The sequence below is a fragment of the Sinohyriopsis cumingii genome, chromosome 15, assembly GCF_028554795.1.
Source record: "Sinohyriopsis cumingii isolate HCF-2022 chromosome 15, ASM2855479v2, whole genome shotgun sequence".
NCBI classification, from domain to species: Eukaryota; Metazoa; Mollusca; class Bivalvia; order Unionida; family Unionidae; genus Sinohyriopsis; species Sinohyriopsis cumingii.
This window is the reverse complement of record NC_142975.1, coordinates 21284753-21300843: the sequence shown is the minus strand read 5'-3', so window position 1 is coordinate 21300843 and position 16091 is coordinate 21284753. Positions and strand designations below refer to the sequence as shown.

The 16091-nt window shown below is 33.2% G+C and overlaps 1 protein-coding gene across 1 annotated transcript in view; it reads right to left on the bottom strand.

Annotated features, from left to right (window-relative positions):
- The window catches only part of LOC149781389 (polyamine-transporting ATPase 13A3-like), a 409406-nt gene that overhangs the window by 62707 nt on the left and 330608 nt on the right, over positions 1-16091 (bottom strand). The window contains exons 26-28 of the mRNA XM_089935483.1: positions 12163-12259; positions 11318-11390; positions 3719-3869 (exon numbers count right to left, since the gene is read on the bottom strand). Coding sequence (XP_089791609.1) covers positions 3719-3869; positions 11318-11390; positions 12163-12259 — 321 coding nt within the window. The remainder of the gene's footprint in view (positions 1-3718; positions 3870-11317; positions 11391-12162; positions 12260-16091) is intronic.

Sequence of the window (16091 nt, the reverse complement as noted above, 5' to 3'; positions counted from 1 at the left end):
AATTCAACTGTAAAGACGGTTTTGACTAGGCTTTGGGAAAATATGAAAAAAATCTATACATGTGCATTGCATAACTAAAAGTTAATGAAATAAAAGAAACAGTTATCTCATCCAGAAACTGAATCAAAGACAAGAGTCAATAGCTTAATACAAAGAGGGCACACAGGGATTAACTCTGTAAACAAAGTGTGTAACCTGACTGCACCAACCTAATGAATGATGGCTTGGTGACTGGGATGTAATCACTGTAACATCATGCAGGAATAAAATTATTAAAAAATGATCAAAAGCCTTAACACTATCAATCGAATCCCATAAACAATTCTCACTTGCTGGTTTAATGACAAAGATATTATTTACCCCCAGGTAATATGGATTAACTCAAACAATATTTGCAATTGGCGACCTGTACATTAGCCTGGCATACAGACTGTACCATCAGTTACTATATACAAACCTGTAGCCAGAATACATTTTTGGGGGTTCTTTTCATGTAAGTTTTTTATCAGAACAAGCTATAGTTGTTACAAATGATTACATAAAAGTCACTGGTGTCTCAGTTCTTGCGATTTGGTCATTCACAGAGCTGGATACTGGGTCCTATTTGTATCTACGATAAGGCCATGAACCAGCTACATGTATTCTACAGGTATTTTAGTCTGGTTTACAATAACATATAAAAAAAACTATAAGCATACCTCCAAAAATTCAGATACTGAAAGCCAGCCTCTTTTTTTCTCTTATTTTTTGTCCATATATGCAGTCATCAGATTAAATAAAAGTCGGGGGAGTTTATCCCCATAATTTGCAATGCAGTCATCAAAATGCATATTTTGCCATGACATCGTGGTCACTGGTCGCAGCAGGTGGTCGCTCATGACATAGCGTTTATATAATGAAATCGATCCATGCATTACGATTGTGGCCATATGTACATGAATGGGATACCATTTTATTGGAAGCACCATCCCCTCTTCAAGCAGTAGTGATCAGAATGCAACCCCAGTCAACTCTTGGGGTAGTCACACATACTCACAACAGCTATGTCATTTATGGACACCAGAATGAATAGCAGTGTTTCTATGTGCGCCCCTATTTTTCACCTCACCTTATTTTTCTGCCTTATCAGCTATTGATCTCATCAGTTCACAATTGCAGAAGGTGATTATTGCAGGTAAATACATAAATTTATCGCTATTACCAATGCTGCATGAATTCAAACACCAAACACCACTTCAATCAGGGGGTGTGAATTTTGTGGGAAAGATTCATAGTCAATATTCAACTCTGACTCAAGTCAGTGACCATAGACTTTCCAGAAATTTGACTAAGTGATTTCATACTGGTTTTCAGATATTACAAAGCAATTATGTGTGATGTCTTCTGTCCAGAATGCAAGAATCAGATGCTCATGAAAAACAGATGATTAAATTAGAGGCTCTAACCAAAGGAAGCCCTGCATTTTTTATGAGTACCAAAAAGAATCTGCATGCAAAGCGGCTATTTATTGCAGTACCATGAACATTAAAGTTGACTGGAGTAGAACTAACTCCAAGCTACAGACCTTTGTCTTGCCTGCTTACTAGAGAGTTGCATGCTAGCACTGCCCTAGTTTTATTCATGATACAGAGTTTTGCCACCTTGCTCTGCAGACAGCACACAATCTACCAGGACAAAACTAGTGTATAGACAGAATACAATGGATAGACAGTGAAAAAAAGGACTTTACATTTAGGAAAAGAAATCAGCAATAACTTCAATGAAGCAAAGGGTTGTTTCAGACCTAACTTTTTATCAAATCATAATAAAGAACCTGCTTATGTGGGATCTGTTGCAACATGAGGTATTGTGATATATCATGTAGGAAAATGTTGTGATGTAGAGCCATACTGATGTATATAGGGACATATAGGTGGACAATTTATTCTTATTTCCTATGTTATATTTTAAATATCAGTCTGCATATGTGTTCACTTTATTGTTGTGATTAGACACAAATTGAAAGAAAACCTCTGTTTGGAATATTCATCGGAATTACAAAGTGCTCATTGACTCTGGAGTGCTGAACAGTGCCATTGTGATACATGAAGACTGTTGGCACATCAGCACATTTGAGGACCTAGCATTCATTCAGAACACTCGATTCTTTTGGACTTGTGTAAACCTTTTGAAGATTATATTTGATTTAATTCACAATGATCTTATTCTTAAATTTAGAGAAATAAATTATTTGTTAAGTTTTACAAAAACTTGCTGGGTTTGCTTCTTTCCGTTACTTAGTTTGAAACCATAGATTTGTGACAAGCTAAGTGTCAAAGAGGTCCCAAAAAGTAAGGATAAATAACAAAGATCTGTCCTAGAACATACAGTGCACCCAAAAATTACTTTAGAAATTATTTTATGGTGTCCCAACATGTATGGTAAATATTGTACAATGGTTTTATTACTTCACCAACTGAGATCATATGAGTTTTGACATATTTATTATCAAGATGATGAGTGAACAGGAACCGGTTTCTTATTTTATATCAAATTAGTCTCTAGAGTGAAAGAAAAACAAATACAATAAGACAGACCAATACAAATGTATATGTTCCAGTGCACATGATTTTATTACTGACATCGATAAATGACTTAACCTATTAGAACTCAACAGAATCTCATTTTTTTTTTATACAGGGTATTTATCCTTTACATTCTTGTATAATCAGTTGCTAATATAACAGAGATATAGATTTCATTGTTGCTGAAATTAGTGCCACATTATTGCATTTATTTTCCCCGTGTTTTTCAATTTTCTATTACATGATTTGGAAAATAAGCATGGTCTATCATGAATCTTCAGACAAATACCACTGCAGTTTCCCTTTGTAACATGTAGTTTGCATTCCTAAACCCTTGTATTTCAAATAAACAAGGCATTGAATTTCAAGTTTACATGGTAATATTTGTCTTCTTGTAAGCATGTACAAGGCATTGAATTTCAAGTTTACATGGTAATATTTGTCTTCTTGTAAGCATGTACAAGGCATTGAATTTCAAGTTTACATGGTAATATTTGTCTTCTTGTAAGCATGTAAACCTTGAAAAGACATATACCACTTTTTATTACTGTCCGACTGAAAAATTAAATACAACAATTAAATACAAAAATTAAATACAAAAATTAAATACAAAAATTAAATACAACAATTAAATACAGAAATAAACAAAATTTCAGATGTAAAATTTCTAAACATCAGAAGTTTATGTTCTTCAAATGTTGATCGCTTTTTTTTGGGACACAGCATGCTCAGATATGTACATTCCTGAAAATTTCAAAATATCTGGGCCTAAAATAAGCCTTGAGGCCTACCCATTTATTCAGTCAACTTTTGGATAGGACAAACAGACATTATATTAATTAACTTTGTCATTCATATGTTAACAGACTATGATTAATGTTCTTGTATTGCTATATAAACAAATTTTAATTAATGCATTTAACACTGTAACTAGAACTGTGAATAAAATATATGTACTGCAAATTTATTGTGGTTATCTGTTCCTTTAAAAATCCAGTTAAATTTCTATCTTACAATCTGGCACTCTGACACAGACAGATATGTTATGAGACCACTTTTTTTGACAGAATGGTTTGTCTCTCAAAACAGATTTACTGTATATTTGTAAATATTGACACTGGAATAAATATTAATGTTTACAAAACGAAACTGACCATGGTTGCAGTTGGACAGTGAAGTAGTAGAAAACCTGGACCCCAGTCTGGATGAACATATGCAGCACAAGAGATAAAATTGGTCCCAAACTGATCAAGCTGACCAATGGTGGCTCCTTCACAAGCTTGTGGTATGGGCCTGTCCAGCCAACTAGAAAAAAGATAGGGATATGATAGGTTGTAGTATGATAATTACAAATGCACTGTACATAAATGAAGTATGCAAACATAAGTCTTGCTAAATATTATATACTCATTTTTTTTTGTTAACATTATATTGTTAGAATTGTTCTGTATTTTTCCATACTACATGGCTTTTAATGCAGGACATGTGTCTAAAAATAGTATCATATATTAGGAATTACTTTGTACACTCATATAGTAGCATTGTAGCTTTTGATTGATTAGATTTGTTTGTGAATGAACTAAACAAGCTGATTCATCCTTTGAAAATAAAGATGATAAAGTTCAAGCTGCCGAAAAGTTCACTGAGCCATAATTTAAATTTTCAAACAAGCAAACAAATGAATGTAATATTTTCAATGTCCATGACAAAATGAGAGATGCAGTAATTTAAAATACCTATCTGATCATCTAAACATATATTAGGAGACATATTCATAACATTTCCCAAATAAAATGGTTCAGACTATGACCAGTGTTATCTAGGGTCTATACAAAGCATATTGATGCCAATGACTATTGCATATCTATCAGAGACATACCAAACTCAAAGTCAAGTCAAAACACTAAATTCGAGGGAATAAAATGCAACTGAAGGTTTTGGTAGGAAACTAGGAGCATCAGAGCCAATAAGACACGATGACAAAAAAGTATTATTTCCACTGGCTATATGGACTGTCGCACAAAAGCAGCTTTGAAATTTTCCCATTTAACTATTTTGATACAATGTTAGGCTAATGATAAATGTCACACAGATCACAGCTGGGGTCCCTCCAACAGCAAACAAGCAAGTAACAGAGCATAAACAAAGGTCTTTTTTAGCTAGTAATAAGAATGGCAATAATTATACTTACAATTATGCATCCTGAATTTCCTCAAAATGTACTTTCTTAGTTCTCCAAATCTGAATGACATGTCTCATCTCATTCCTTCCAAAAGTTGATACACACAGTGAAATGAAATACTACTGTATTTTCGATAATATTTCCAAGTGAAATCACATTCTCTGTACTGCCCTCAATGTGAAATTAATGTGATATTCCATAGTGTCTTTTTGATAATTTCAATTAAAAGAATTATATGTTCAGCAAATTATGATTCCAAATAATCACAGACCCAACAAAAACAGAGACATGGTTGATTCAATGCTAGTAAACTGCTCGAATCACATGTACATTATACAGAAATATAGTTGGATCAACAGAGAAAATAAATCCATCCATTCCAGACCAACTGGATATGTTGTTTCAATGCACATTCATTCAAAATATGATTCTAAATGTCAGTTTTAAGTAGACCAAAACAAGAATCTTTTTTAAGTAACGTCAAGTGTGCAATGAAGTTCAAAGGTCACTGGGTGGTACTATGTGTGCATTAATATTGTTACTATGTTTTGATGAATCTATGGTTGCATATTTATTTTGAAATAGAGCATAAATTCAATTACTTTGTTTCTGGCAGTGTTTCTTTTTATTCTTAAGCTTTAGGTAGAAAAACAAAATAAGTATTTAAATAAAAGGTTACTGTATTTGAATGGAAAAATATTAACTCATTTTTTTATATAATGATACTACACTCCAAAGGTCACAGAGCATTACTAAAAAAAACTCATTCATATTGTCCCATACAAATGCACTAACCTATGATTACATTATTCAATATATTACAAACACTGAAATGGCAATATGTCCAACTGGACAAGTTACTTGAAAGTTTTGATCATTTTTCACAAGTTTTACTTGTCCTAAATTGTTTCATTAAAATGCATTCATCAAAGTGGACCAGTTTTTGAAAAAACCTTTTCTTCCCAAACCTGACAGAGATCTCGGAAACACGTAATTACGTGTATTTGGATGCCAATTTTTGATCTGGGACGCAGAAAATCACTGAGGCAAGAGTCTTCCGTACACATGTAATAGGTGTGCGGCAAAATTCAAAGACTTGCTAGTCCTGCTTCAGCCACCTGCTTTGTGGGAAAATGTGTTGATCAAGCAGCTGTGCTGATATCTACAATGACAGAATTCAGTGACTGAAAATCCGCTTGATGTACATGCTGCCATTATAAGAGTACATCACAAAGAACATGGTGCAATAGCTGTGCGGCAAGCTCAAAGGCTTTGACTGGTGGACGGGTGGAAATGTACTGATATTTACAGTGACTGAATTTGGAGTCAGAAAGACCCAGAGAAGCACATGTGGTCATTTAAAAAAGTACATAAAAAAACAACTTTATCTTTCGTTATTGTGTTCATTTCCGAATGTATCCAAATAAGTAGTGCATGAGAATCAAGACATGTTGACACTTAGACAAAATGCCATTCGTAAATTTGGAAAGTATTTTGGGGTTAAATGGCAAACTTATGAAGATTGTAACGAGATTCAGAAGAGTGCTAAAGCTGCTAGAATTGATAGTTCAGATAGGTCAGTAGCTAAGTGTAAGAAAGTGGGTGATGCCAGGCTTAGTATTTGGAATATGTCCTTACTTGGATTGACAAAATTCAGTATCACTCTGATGGACAAAAAAGAGCTATTTAAGAGGTATATTGACTGACCATACTTTTTTTAATGCCCTTGCCTTAGCCTGATTAGTTCTAGTGTTGTAGCGAAATGTATTCATCAATACATCAGTAGCTAGGTCTAGCTTTGATATCAATTACGTTGACAAACAAACTCTTGCCTGTTCACAAGCACATGTTTTGATAGCTGACTGACCATTAACCCTTATCTGAGTAAGGTAGCAGCTATCAATTTCCTGCATGATATCCTTTGATGATAAAACATACAAACATGTGTTTTAAGATCAGAATCGGTGATCCGGATATATATTAACTGCCTCTTGTACACTATTTCATCATAAAATTAGTTTAAAACTGTAAATGAACCAGTAAACCTAATGGAAAATAATGGCGGACTTCACTAAGTTTGGGATGTACCTGTTTATTAGATTGTTTTCGTAAATCATCGGGCAAATATTTTCAGAAAAATATACAAATCATTGAAAGTAAAGCCAAAGCATTATTTTATTAAAGATTTAACTTTAAAATGCAAATTATGTAGGCCAGAAATGTATGGGACAATGCTATGTTGTGGAATTCACTAGTTGCGCTTAAATCTAAGCTGTTTTCTGACTTGACAGGTATTTGCAAAAATACGGGGAAAAAAACAGCAAATCAGATACTATTTAACCATTGCCAAAAATTACTACAAGGACGTAGACAAATAAATAAACCATAAATTTGCAATCCTGTCAATGGTCTGTTGTATAGAAGCTATATTAAAGTGAGTGATTACATTACGAAAACCTCTCCATCTAAAAATAGATGCACTCACGTCTGTGTTGATTCTGTAGGAAAGATGGGACTGCAACTTTTGATGGTGGGACTCCTATTTTTACCAAAATGGGAGTCCTGGACACCTAGTTTTAAAATCCTACTGTGACCTCTGCCCGATATTCATAAATACTATTACTACTACTAATACAACCAAGGAGATATTAATTACTTTTTATGGGTTACTCATTTGGTTACAAGCATAATAACTACTGTTATGTGTTTAGGCTCGAATAAACAGTAACACAGAAAGAGTGAAACTTAGCTTTTTAAAATTTAACAAATAATTTATTTTCCTGGAAAATTCTGTAAAAATGAAAACAAGAGAAGAACTTATGGTTTCAAGAATTAAATACAAAAATAATCAAAGAATAATCCACGAATTAAATTGCAAAAGTCCTAGTAATAAATGTTCTAATAATTTCAAATTCAAATCCTGATGTAAAATCCAAGATGGATGATGATGACGTATGCTGTAGTCAGTACTGTGCTTATCTACAGTTCCTTGTAGAAATACAAATAATGGCTCTCCGGTGATGGAAATCCAAATTAAAAATTTGTAAGCAATGTCTTTCCAAAATTTCTGTGTGAGCACTCCTCAAAATATTTCCAGATAATAAAGAATTAATCCTTTTGAAATCCAACTGATCTGAAGAATTATTATAGCTCAAATCTGGCTACAACAAATTAACTTGACATCAGTATGAAAAGCCAAAAACTGAGAAATCTGTCTCAAAACAAAGATTATATTGTATTGTAAGATGCAGTTTCGAAATTCCCCCAAGTTACGAAATCAGAGGGGGGGGTCACATGATCATGTTTATATCACATACACAGAATATGGCCTTGATTAGACCAATGATTTTATTCCCAGAATAAAAATTTTAAAAAAGTGTTTACTTCTTAACCCACATAGTCCCATCATGACCTTGAAAACAACCAATCATTTTAAAATAAAATAGAACTTTGTTTACTAATTCTGAATCCAGGTCAGAATTTAGATCAACACCTGTTGTTTATAAACTAACAGTCAAGGTCAAACAATTTTCTGAAAAAGAATCATCTCTAGTGAATAAATTTACATTACAATAGCATGTAAAAAAAATAAAAATTTAAAACTGACAAACAAACAATTAAATTAATATATATATATATATATATATATATATATAGATATATATATATATATATATATATATATTAAACCAGATATATGTAACACTACTCAAACTTTAGGTCCCCTATTATCTTCAAGGTATGGTGAAATAATGAAATATATATTCAAATACCTGCCATAACATGATGTGTCATGCTAGAAACATAATTTTTTTCTTATAATCTCCCTGAAACAGTCATGTTGAAAAAAAACATGATTTACAGTAAACTTCAGAAGAAAACAAAAAACAATACCACTTCAATACATGTATATTCCTGTAACATCATACCTCATATATATAAATGGTAAGTAGTCCCAGTTCAGAGCTAATGTCAAACTATCTCTGCAGCAATTTAAATATTGGTAATTGAAAGGCAAAGAGGTCACATATTCAACAAACTCCATCATTTCATATATTACTTCACTGGGTGTTTGTAATCATATCATTAAATGTGTTTTTTATCTTATAGGTGTTGTCTAATGTTGTAAAGCACTTAGAGCTTCTAAAGATTCGGTGCTATACAAAGTCCTCATTATTATTATTATTATTATTATTATTATGTTGCTGTGGGTGAGCCCATTGTGCTAATTTGCATTGGTAAACTTCATGAAGTGGAAAAACCCAATTTGTATTATTAAGCTATCGGTAAATCAGAGATGTTAGATGCGTGTTGAAGTTATTACAGATCAATTACTTCATTACAAACTACAAACTGAAAGTCTGTTACACTGAAATTTTTTCATGGAAATTTTATATATATATATATACACACACACACACACACACAGTGTGACCCTGCTATAACACAGCAGTTGGGAGCCATAGAACCCAACCATGTTATAGACCGAACCGTGTTATAAGCAACCAGGTCCATTAGCTGAAGAAAATAATGCATGTACCCCCCCAAAAAAAATTGCAGGGGGAGTAGGTAATAAATGCGGGTGGTAAAATACGTGCTTCATCGGCACAGTTACCATCTTAAATCAATGTATATTAAATGAGAAATACACCTGTAGTGAAAATAGAAGGCATATATAATAGTTTACTTTATTTAGAGAACCATGAATTGGTACATATACATCATGAATTGGTACATTTGCGTGAATAATGTTTTTATGTACATGTCTAATGTATAGCATGAATAGAGTATCAACACCATGTACCCACCCACGAATCTCATCATATACATTGAATCCAAAATACAAGTGATTCCTAATCCAAAATACAAGTGATTCCATCAAAAATATGCACACACAGTGAATTAAAATGTTTAATAATTTCTCTAAGGTCATATTGGTCTGGATTCAGTGGAAAAACATAGCATAATTACATAACGAATGATGAAGCACATTTACTTTTCTAGTATGTCCTAAGTTGGTAAAAGTTAGTTTGCATTTTAAGCTGCTGTTGGTAGCGTTCATATGCATACAATTTTCCCTGCAAAAAGGAATACTTCATGGCACAGTTAAAGTGTTCCAGTCATGTTGGAAAATGCAAAAATCCATCAGATTCCATCACTTTTATTTAAGTTTGGTACTGACTTCCTTTGGAGAAAAGTTTGCTTTACTGAAGATTGTAGTCGACTTTCTTTGATGAAGGGTGCATGCATTACTGAAGTCACCGCTAAAGGACAGCTTTGGAGACCCCAACAAATGCACATTTCTTATTGTGGCAGCAACATCAAATAACTGTACTGCATGATTGAGACTGATATTTTTTCTTCCATTTGCCATGTAAGTTTTCACAACAATTGGTGCTTCAAAGGTAATCTGTTTCCTTTGAAATTTTGGCAAACTATTTTATCTGGGTCCATTTATAAAAAGGAATTGGAAGTCATTTGGACAATTCTAGTTACTGTTCCTCCCTGCCTACTGAATAAACCAATACGATGGGTTTTTTTTGTGTACATTTGTGGTAACAGCATGATACCACCTTCCAAACATGCATCAGAAATGTAACAAAGGGTCAACAGATGATAGAGAAGCAGGTGTTCTTGTCTGATGACAGAGATTATTACAGAAAATGTGAGTGTTCCAAAAGGATTTAATTCTGAGTGAAAAACAAGAGGAATTTTACTTAGCATCCAAATACAAGTGTCAGTCTTTGTACATTAATTACTAGTGAGCTGCAGAAAATCTGACAAAAAATAGATTACGAGATAATGCTTCATCTGGTTGATCTCCGTTACCAGAAATATCAACAACAAAAAAGCTGATATCTCACAACATACAGTACTCATGTTAGATGTCAAAATAAGCGATTATGATATAATAATGCACTGTTAAGATGGTTTGTCAATATGGACAATGAATTTGTTTATGTAACGATAGATAACTTTCAGTGCATTTTATATCCAGTTTGCAGCTTTTTTCGTGGGGCTGCTGAATCTCTCCACTCCAAACCAATGGTTGTATATACAAGTTTAAACAGTCAACAATGTCACCAATTAAAAAAATTGCCAGATGGTATATTTTTCTGCCAGTAAGGAACAAAAATCCAACTTTGTGACATTGATGAAGCCCTACACGATCCAGGAATAAACTTCTTATATGTTATTTTTCTTACTTTTGAGTAGAAAAAACTGCTTTTTCATATACAAGAAAAATACATATACAATTTCAGGAGCCACGCCACCATCATCTTGTATTATTCATATGTGATCTCTTCTGCAAAATGATAAACTTTCTCCGTTTTTTTGTACGTTTAAGAAATACATATTTTATGTACGAGAAAAATACAGATTTATGAAATTTCGGGAGCCACACCATTACCGTGTTATATCCAAATTTGTGCTATAACAGAACGTGCTATAGCAGGGACACATTGTTTGTATGTATGTATGTGTATATATATATATATATATATATACATATACACACACACACACACATAAACACACACACACACACAAGAATAAAATGAATACTTGCATGTGACACTGAGACTTGTCAATAGGATGAGATCAATGTACAGGAATTCAAAATCTGTCAAGTTATTTCCAACCTTCAATAAAACAAACAAATAATATCAATAATTTCTACACATGCATTATACATCAAGGTTATGTGATTCATTTTGTACTGCATCAATGACACAGATATTGACTTACATGGGTAAAAAGATTGATTAGTGGTAACACTTGTAACTGTCATACAGTAACACCTAATCTGAGATAGCTATTTTACCCATGAAAATTAGTATCCTAACACTAAAATCATTTACTTCATTTTGCACTTTTTTCAAGTGGAAAATAAGAAGAGCAACAACCAGGCTCACAAGCACACTTATGTTTGTCTAACTCTGGGGATTTATGTTTGTCTAACACTGGGGATTATCTGCATATAACAAAGTAATACAAGTTAGTTTTCCTCTTAGAAGGAGCATGATGATGCAAGCCCCATGTTGATACCATACCTATAGAGTAAGATATGTCAGGAGAACAACAAAACCTTTGCTCAAGGATTAACATGTAAATAATAAACTTAAGTCATTATTGTGAGACAAAAGTAGATCTCTGATCAACTTTCACCTGACAATGTAAGGATCACACTTAAAGGACACACATGGAACCAAAGTCATCACTATATCACCCTTTTGCCAAGGCAGGCTCCACAAAAATTGTCTAAGAAGTTCTTTAGAAGACATTTTCTGGAAGACTTTCAATATAACATAACTTTTAAAACAAAATTCAGTGACATCATTGTTACTGAATAAGTTCTACAAGCCTTTTCATCTACTAGTACAGGTGACACAAAAATATTGTGATTATACATACCCAGTACAACATAAGCACAGACACAAACTGAGTGAGACTGTAACATGCCATGTACTTAAAGATGCCAAATGAGGTCACAAGGGCAGCTCTTCCTTCCCTACACATAAAGAAAACAAGGAAACATCAATGTTATTATAATCAAGTTCTTTGAACCACTTTCCTTTCAGAGCTGAGATATCTTCACTTATTAATTTATCAAAGTTAAGCCTTATCTTGCCTGAAAAGGGTGCTTTACAAAATTTCTTTTGAAATATTTTCACCTATTTCTTGAAGTCTATAATATTACTTTGCCAAAGTTTGAACCCTGAGGCGGACACACTAACCACTTGGGCCATTGGAGCAGTATTAAATTTGGTAATGAAATGTAAACTGCAACCTGAACACAAAGGACAAAGCTTCATAAGGGCCAATTTTAGCCCCCAAATAAGTGATATATTAAAGTACCTGTAAGAGTTTTTGTAATGTTTTTGCCACTATATATCAACTGCAACATATGATATAATGAAATAGTGTAAAATTTACAGATAAAGTTGTTCCTAAAGAGGCTCATGTACAAACAACTCATATTTTTCCCGATTCTGCCTATAGGAAGTCCTCAAAAATTAACAGTAAATTTGAAAACACATTTGATTTTTTGTACACATTTAACACATATCCAAAATTTTTTACATGTTTTCCTTTGCACTAATGATTAAAAAGCAGAAAAATCAAGGCAAAATATGTAACTTAGACCATATGGCTTGTACATCAAATGCATTGTCTGGGTGCCACTTCACAGTGACACAAAATAATATATTTTTTTTTTTAATTGATGTTCAAATAGGTGATTTAATTTTCTCTCTTTCTGTATATGGTTGCATTCTGAGACATTCCTTAGTGCAAATCATGATAGGAATATTTGGAAGAGAACAGCTAAATACAGAAGAGGTGCAATGAAGACCAATGCTCACAGCAATAAAGGAAGAAGCAGTGGATGATGCTGTTTTTGGCTAAAATGGTCCGTTAAAAGGGTCCATGATGGTAAGAAATATAATCATCATATTAACTCATTCGGCCCCACAGGTTTTTGTCGTTTTTGCCTGAAATGTGCGTAGGAACGAGATTTGGGGTGCTATTTCTGAATACATCGTAATACAGCGGTTTTCAACGGATTATCCATGAGAATAATGCCTAGTTGTATTAGAAACATCATTTTTTTTTTTTTTTTTGCTTAATAGACCCATCATTTTCGTATGGAGACCGCAATTTATTCCAAATGCCCACCGTATCCTAGTTTTTGCAAAGGTTCACCTGTCTGTGTGCAGTTAAGACCGGTATGCCTTAGATCTGAGGCCAAAAGGTCTAAAATCCGGACACAAAATCGCATTCCGATCTCGAGCAAATTTTGGGTGGAAAAAAAACGGGTCCAAAAAATGAGCTTTTTCTAACTGTATTTTGTAGTGCAACTAGAACTTCCAGATTATTTCATATCATTTTAGAGCTATATCTGTCTGCTTTTTTTTAATACCATCCACGTTGGTCTATCTTAAATGGCCTTGATGCTGCAGGGCTTTGAAGTAGGGTACAGCCTCATCACGCCTACAGACGGGATCGGGGCCGAATCGGTTAAGTTGCATTTATTATTAGCATTCTACTCTTCTATGATTTCAAATATACTGGCCATTTGGCAATCATAAAACGAATATGTAAATAACACCCATACATTAAAATGAAATCAGCACTGAATTCAGTTTTTAAAAAATGTAATATTAATATCATTGTTCATTTGTTTAAATTTCATGAATTATTTAGTACCTTGCTCTAAATTATTGTACATGGATTTTAAACAAACTCTATTCAATAAGCTACTGGCACACAATAATACACATTACTGGTGGGAGCAATTTTCAAAGAAATGTTTACTAAAGAAAAGGATTACTGTACAATTTATTTACATTCAGTGCAATGATGTGTAGAAAATCTGTTCTTTTTTAAATAAAAAAAGACCTAAGCAAAAAGCAGTTACTCAAGGCTTTGGATTTGTTTATTACCCCACATAACCTGACTATGCCACTAAATTATTTATAAAGAGCAAATTGTCAGTATATCTTGTGTGGATTGATGGTGTAAAGGTAACACAGTTTAGTTTTTAATTAAAATGTATTGGACAGTAGCTGTTTGAGCTCACTCATTACTTATTTTCTTCTTAAAAATTTAAATAGTTTCTATTTATTTCGCCTTCTGTAAGTCATACACATTCTGTTCACACCAATTCTTTATTTCTGCCTTACTCCATTTGTTACATATTTCTGTTAAACAACTCACACTGTTATTGATCCAAAGGTGTGAACTAGGAGTTTAAAAATATCTCTTGAAGCAGGAGTCATGCTACCAGGCAAAGTGGGTGACTAAGTGGTCTAAAACATGTGAACTTCTCCTTCTTCTGTTAGGAAAGAGAAAATGACTTTGCCCTGCGATATTTTGGAGACACATTAAATAAACATTCTTTATGAGATACTTCCTTGCCTTAGCCTGGTTAGTTCCAGCATACCACTTATTAGATTGTCTCTTTTCGCAAACCTTTTGCATAAATATATTCAGGAAATCTACGTTACTGAAGATCTAGCTTTAGATTGCAATCATGTAGGTCATACAGGACAGTACAATTTTGTGGAATTTGAGAGACACTGTATGGTCAAGGTTGTACTCAAGAGTTCACTCATTACAGTGAAAATACAAAGAAAACAAATAGTGAAGAAAACACTAACCAATACCTAACGGTACCCTAAGTGCACAGACAAATACTAAAACTTTATATATGCAATCCTATCAATTGACTGTTGTAATGAAGTGGTTACATTAAGAAAACCTTTCTATTTAAAAATAGATGCACTTGAATGTTTTGTGTTGATTCAGTTGAAAAAAAGGGTTTACCATATATACTTGCATAAAAGCAGAATAATTTAGGAAAAACTAAAGGCCTAGAAGAAGGGGGGGCAGTTGGCTTATCTGCGGGCCAATGTGTAAACTTGACAACTTTTAGGTCTGTTTGTTGACTACTGTAATGGCTGTAAATCTTGGGACACGAAACAATAATTTTTTCCGTCTCATAAGACATGGGCATGTAAAAAAAAGTAACTTTCAGTGACCTGACAATTATTAAACTGTTATAAAGTACTATAATTGATTTTGTTATTATTTTGCATGTGCATATTTTCTTATTTCTCCAACATGAAGTTAAATAAAGGTAAATACAGACTTCATAATTCGTGGGCTGGTTGAGTTTACCAGGGAGACCAGACTGAACTATAATGTACAGTACTTACACAGTGCATAGCATCACTTAAATCCTTACTTATTTCCAAACATATTAGATGCAGATTTTGCTTTATTCATTGTTTCGACCAAATTGCATTCTTCCAGATAACATTTCAGCTAGTCCTCAATAGCTGTTTCATTTACTTTAAATCACGCGCTCACGAGATATTCTCATTTTCAATGATATAAGCGATCCTACAAATTGAGGTAATATTTTTAAAAAGGTACGCACGTTTATTTGTACAAGGCACATAACCATCATAATTTACATGTTCACAAAGAGTGGTAATAATAAAGACATTTCTTGCTTAGAAGAAATGAAAACACATAATGTAATAATCAGGAATTCTCTACCATAATCAGAAGATATTATGAAATCAGGAGGTAGGTATGGAGCGACCCCAAAATTTGGGAGTTTTTTTCCCCTCCCAGTGTGAAAGTTGACAGGAATGGTGTAAGGTCGCTTACATCAAAGCAAACTAGAACTCAACTTTTACAGTATTAGCATAATTTCCGAAGCATTATTTCTGAAACTTGATAAGAAAACAGAAAATTAAATAAATTACTTTTCAAACAAGTTTATATAGCATACCAGGGCCCAGCAACATGGAATGAATTGCCCACTGAACTTA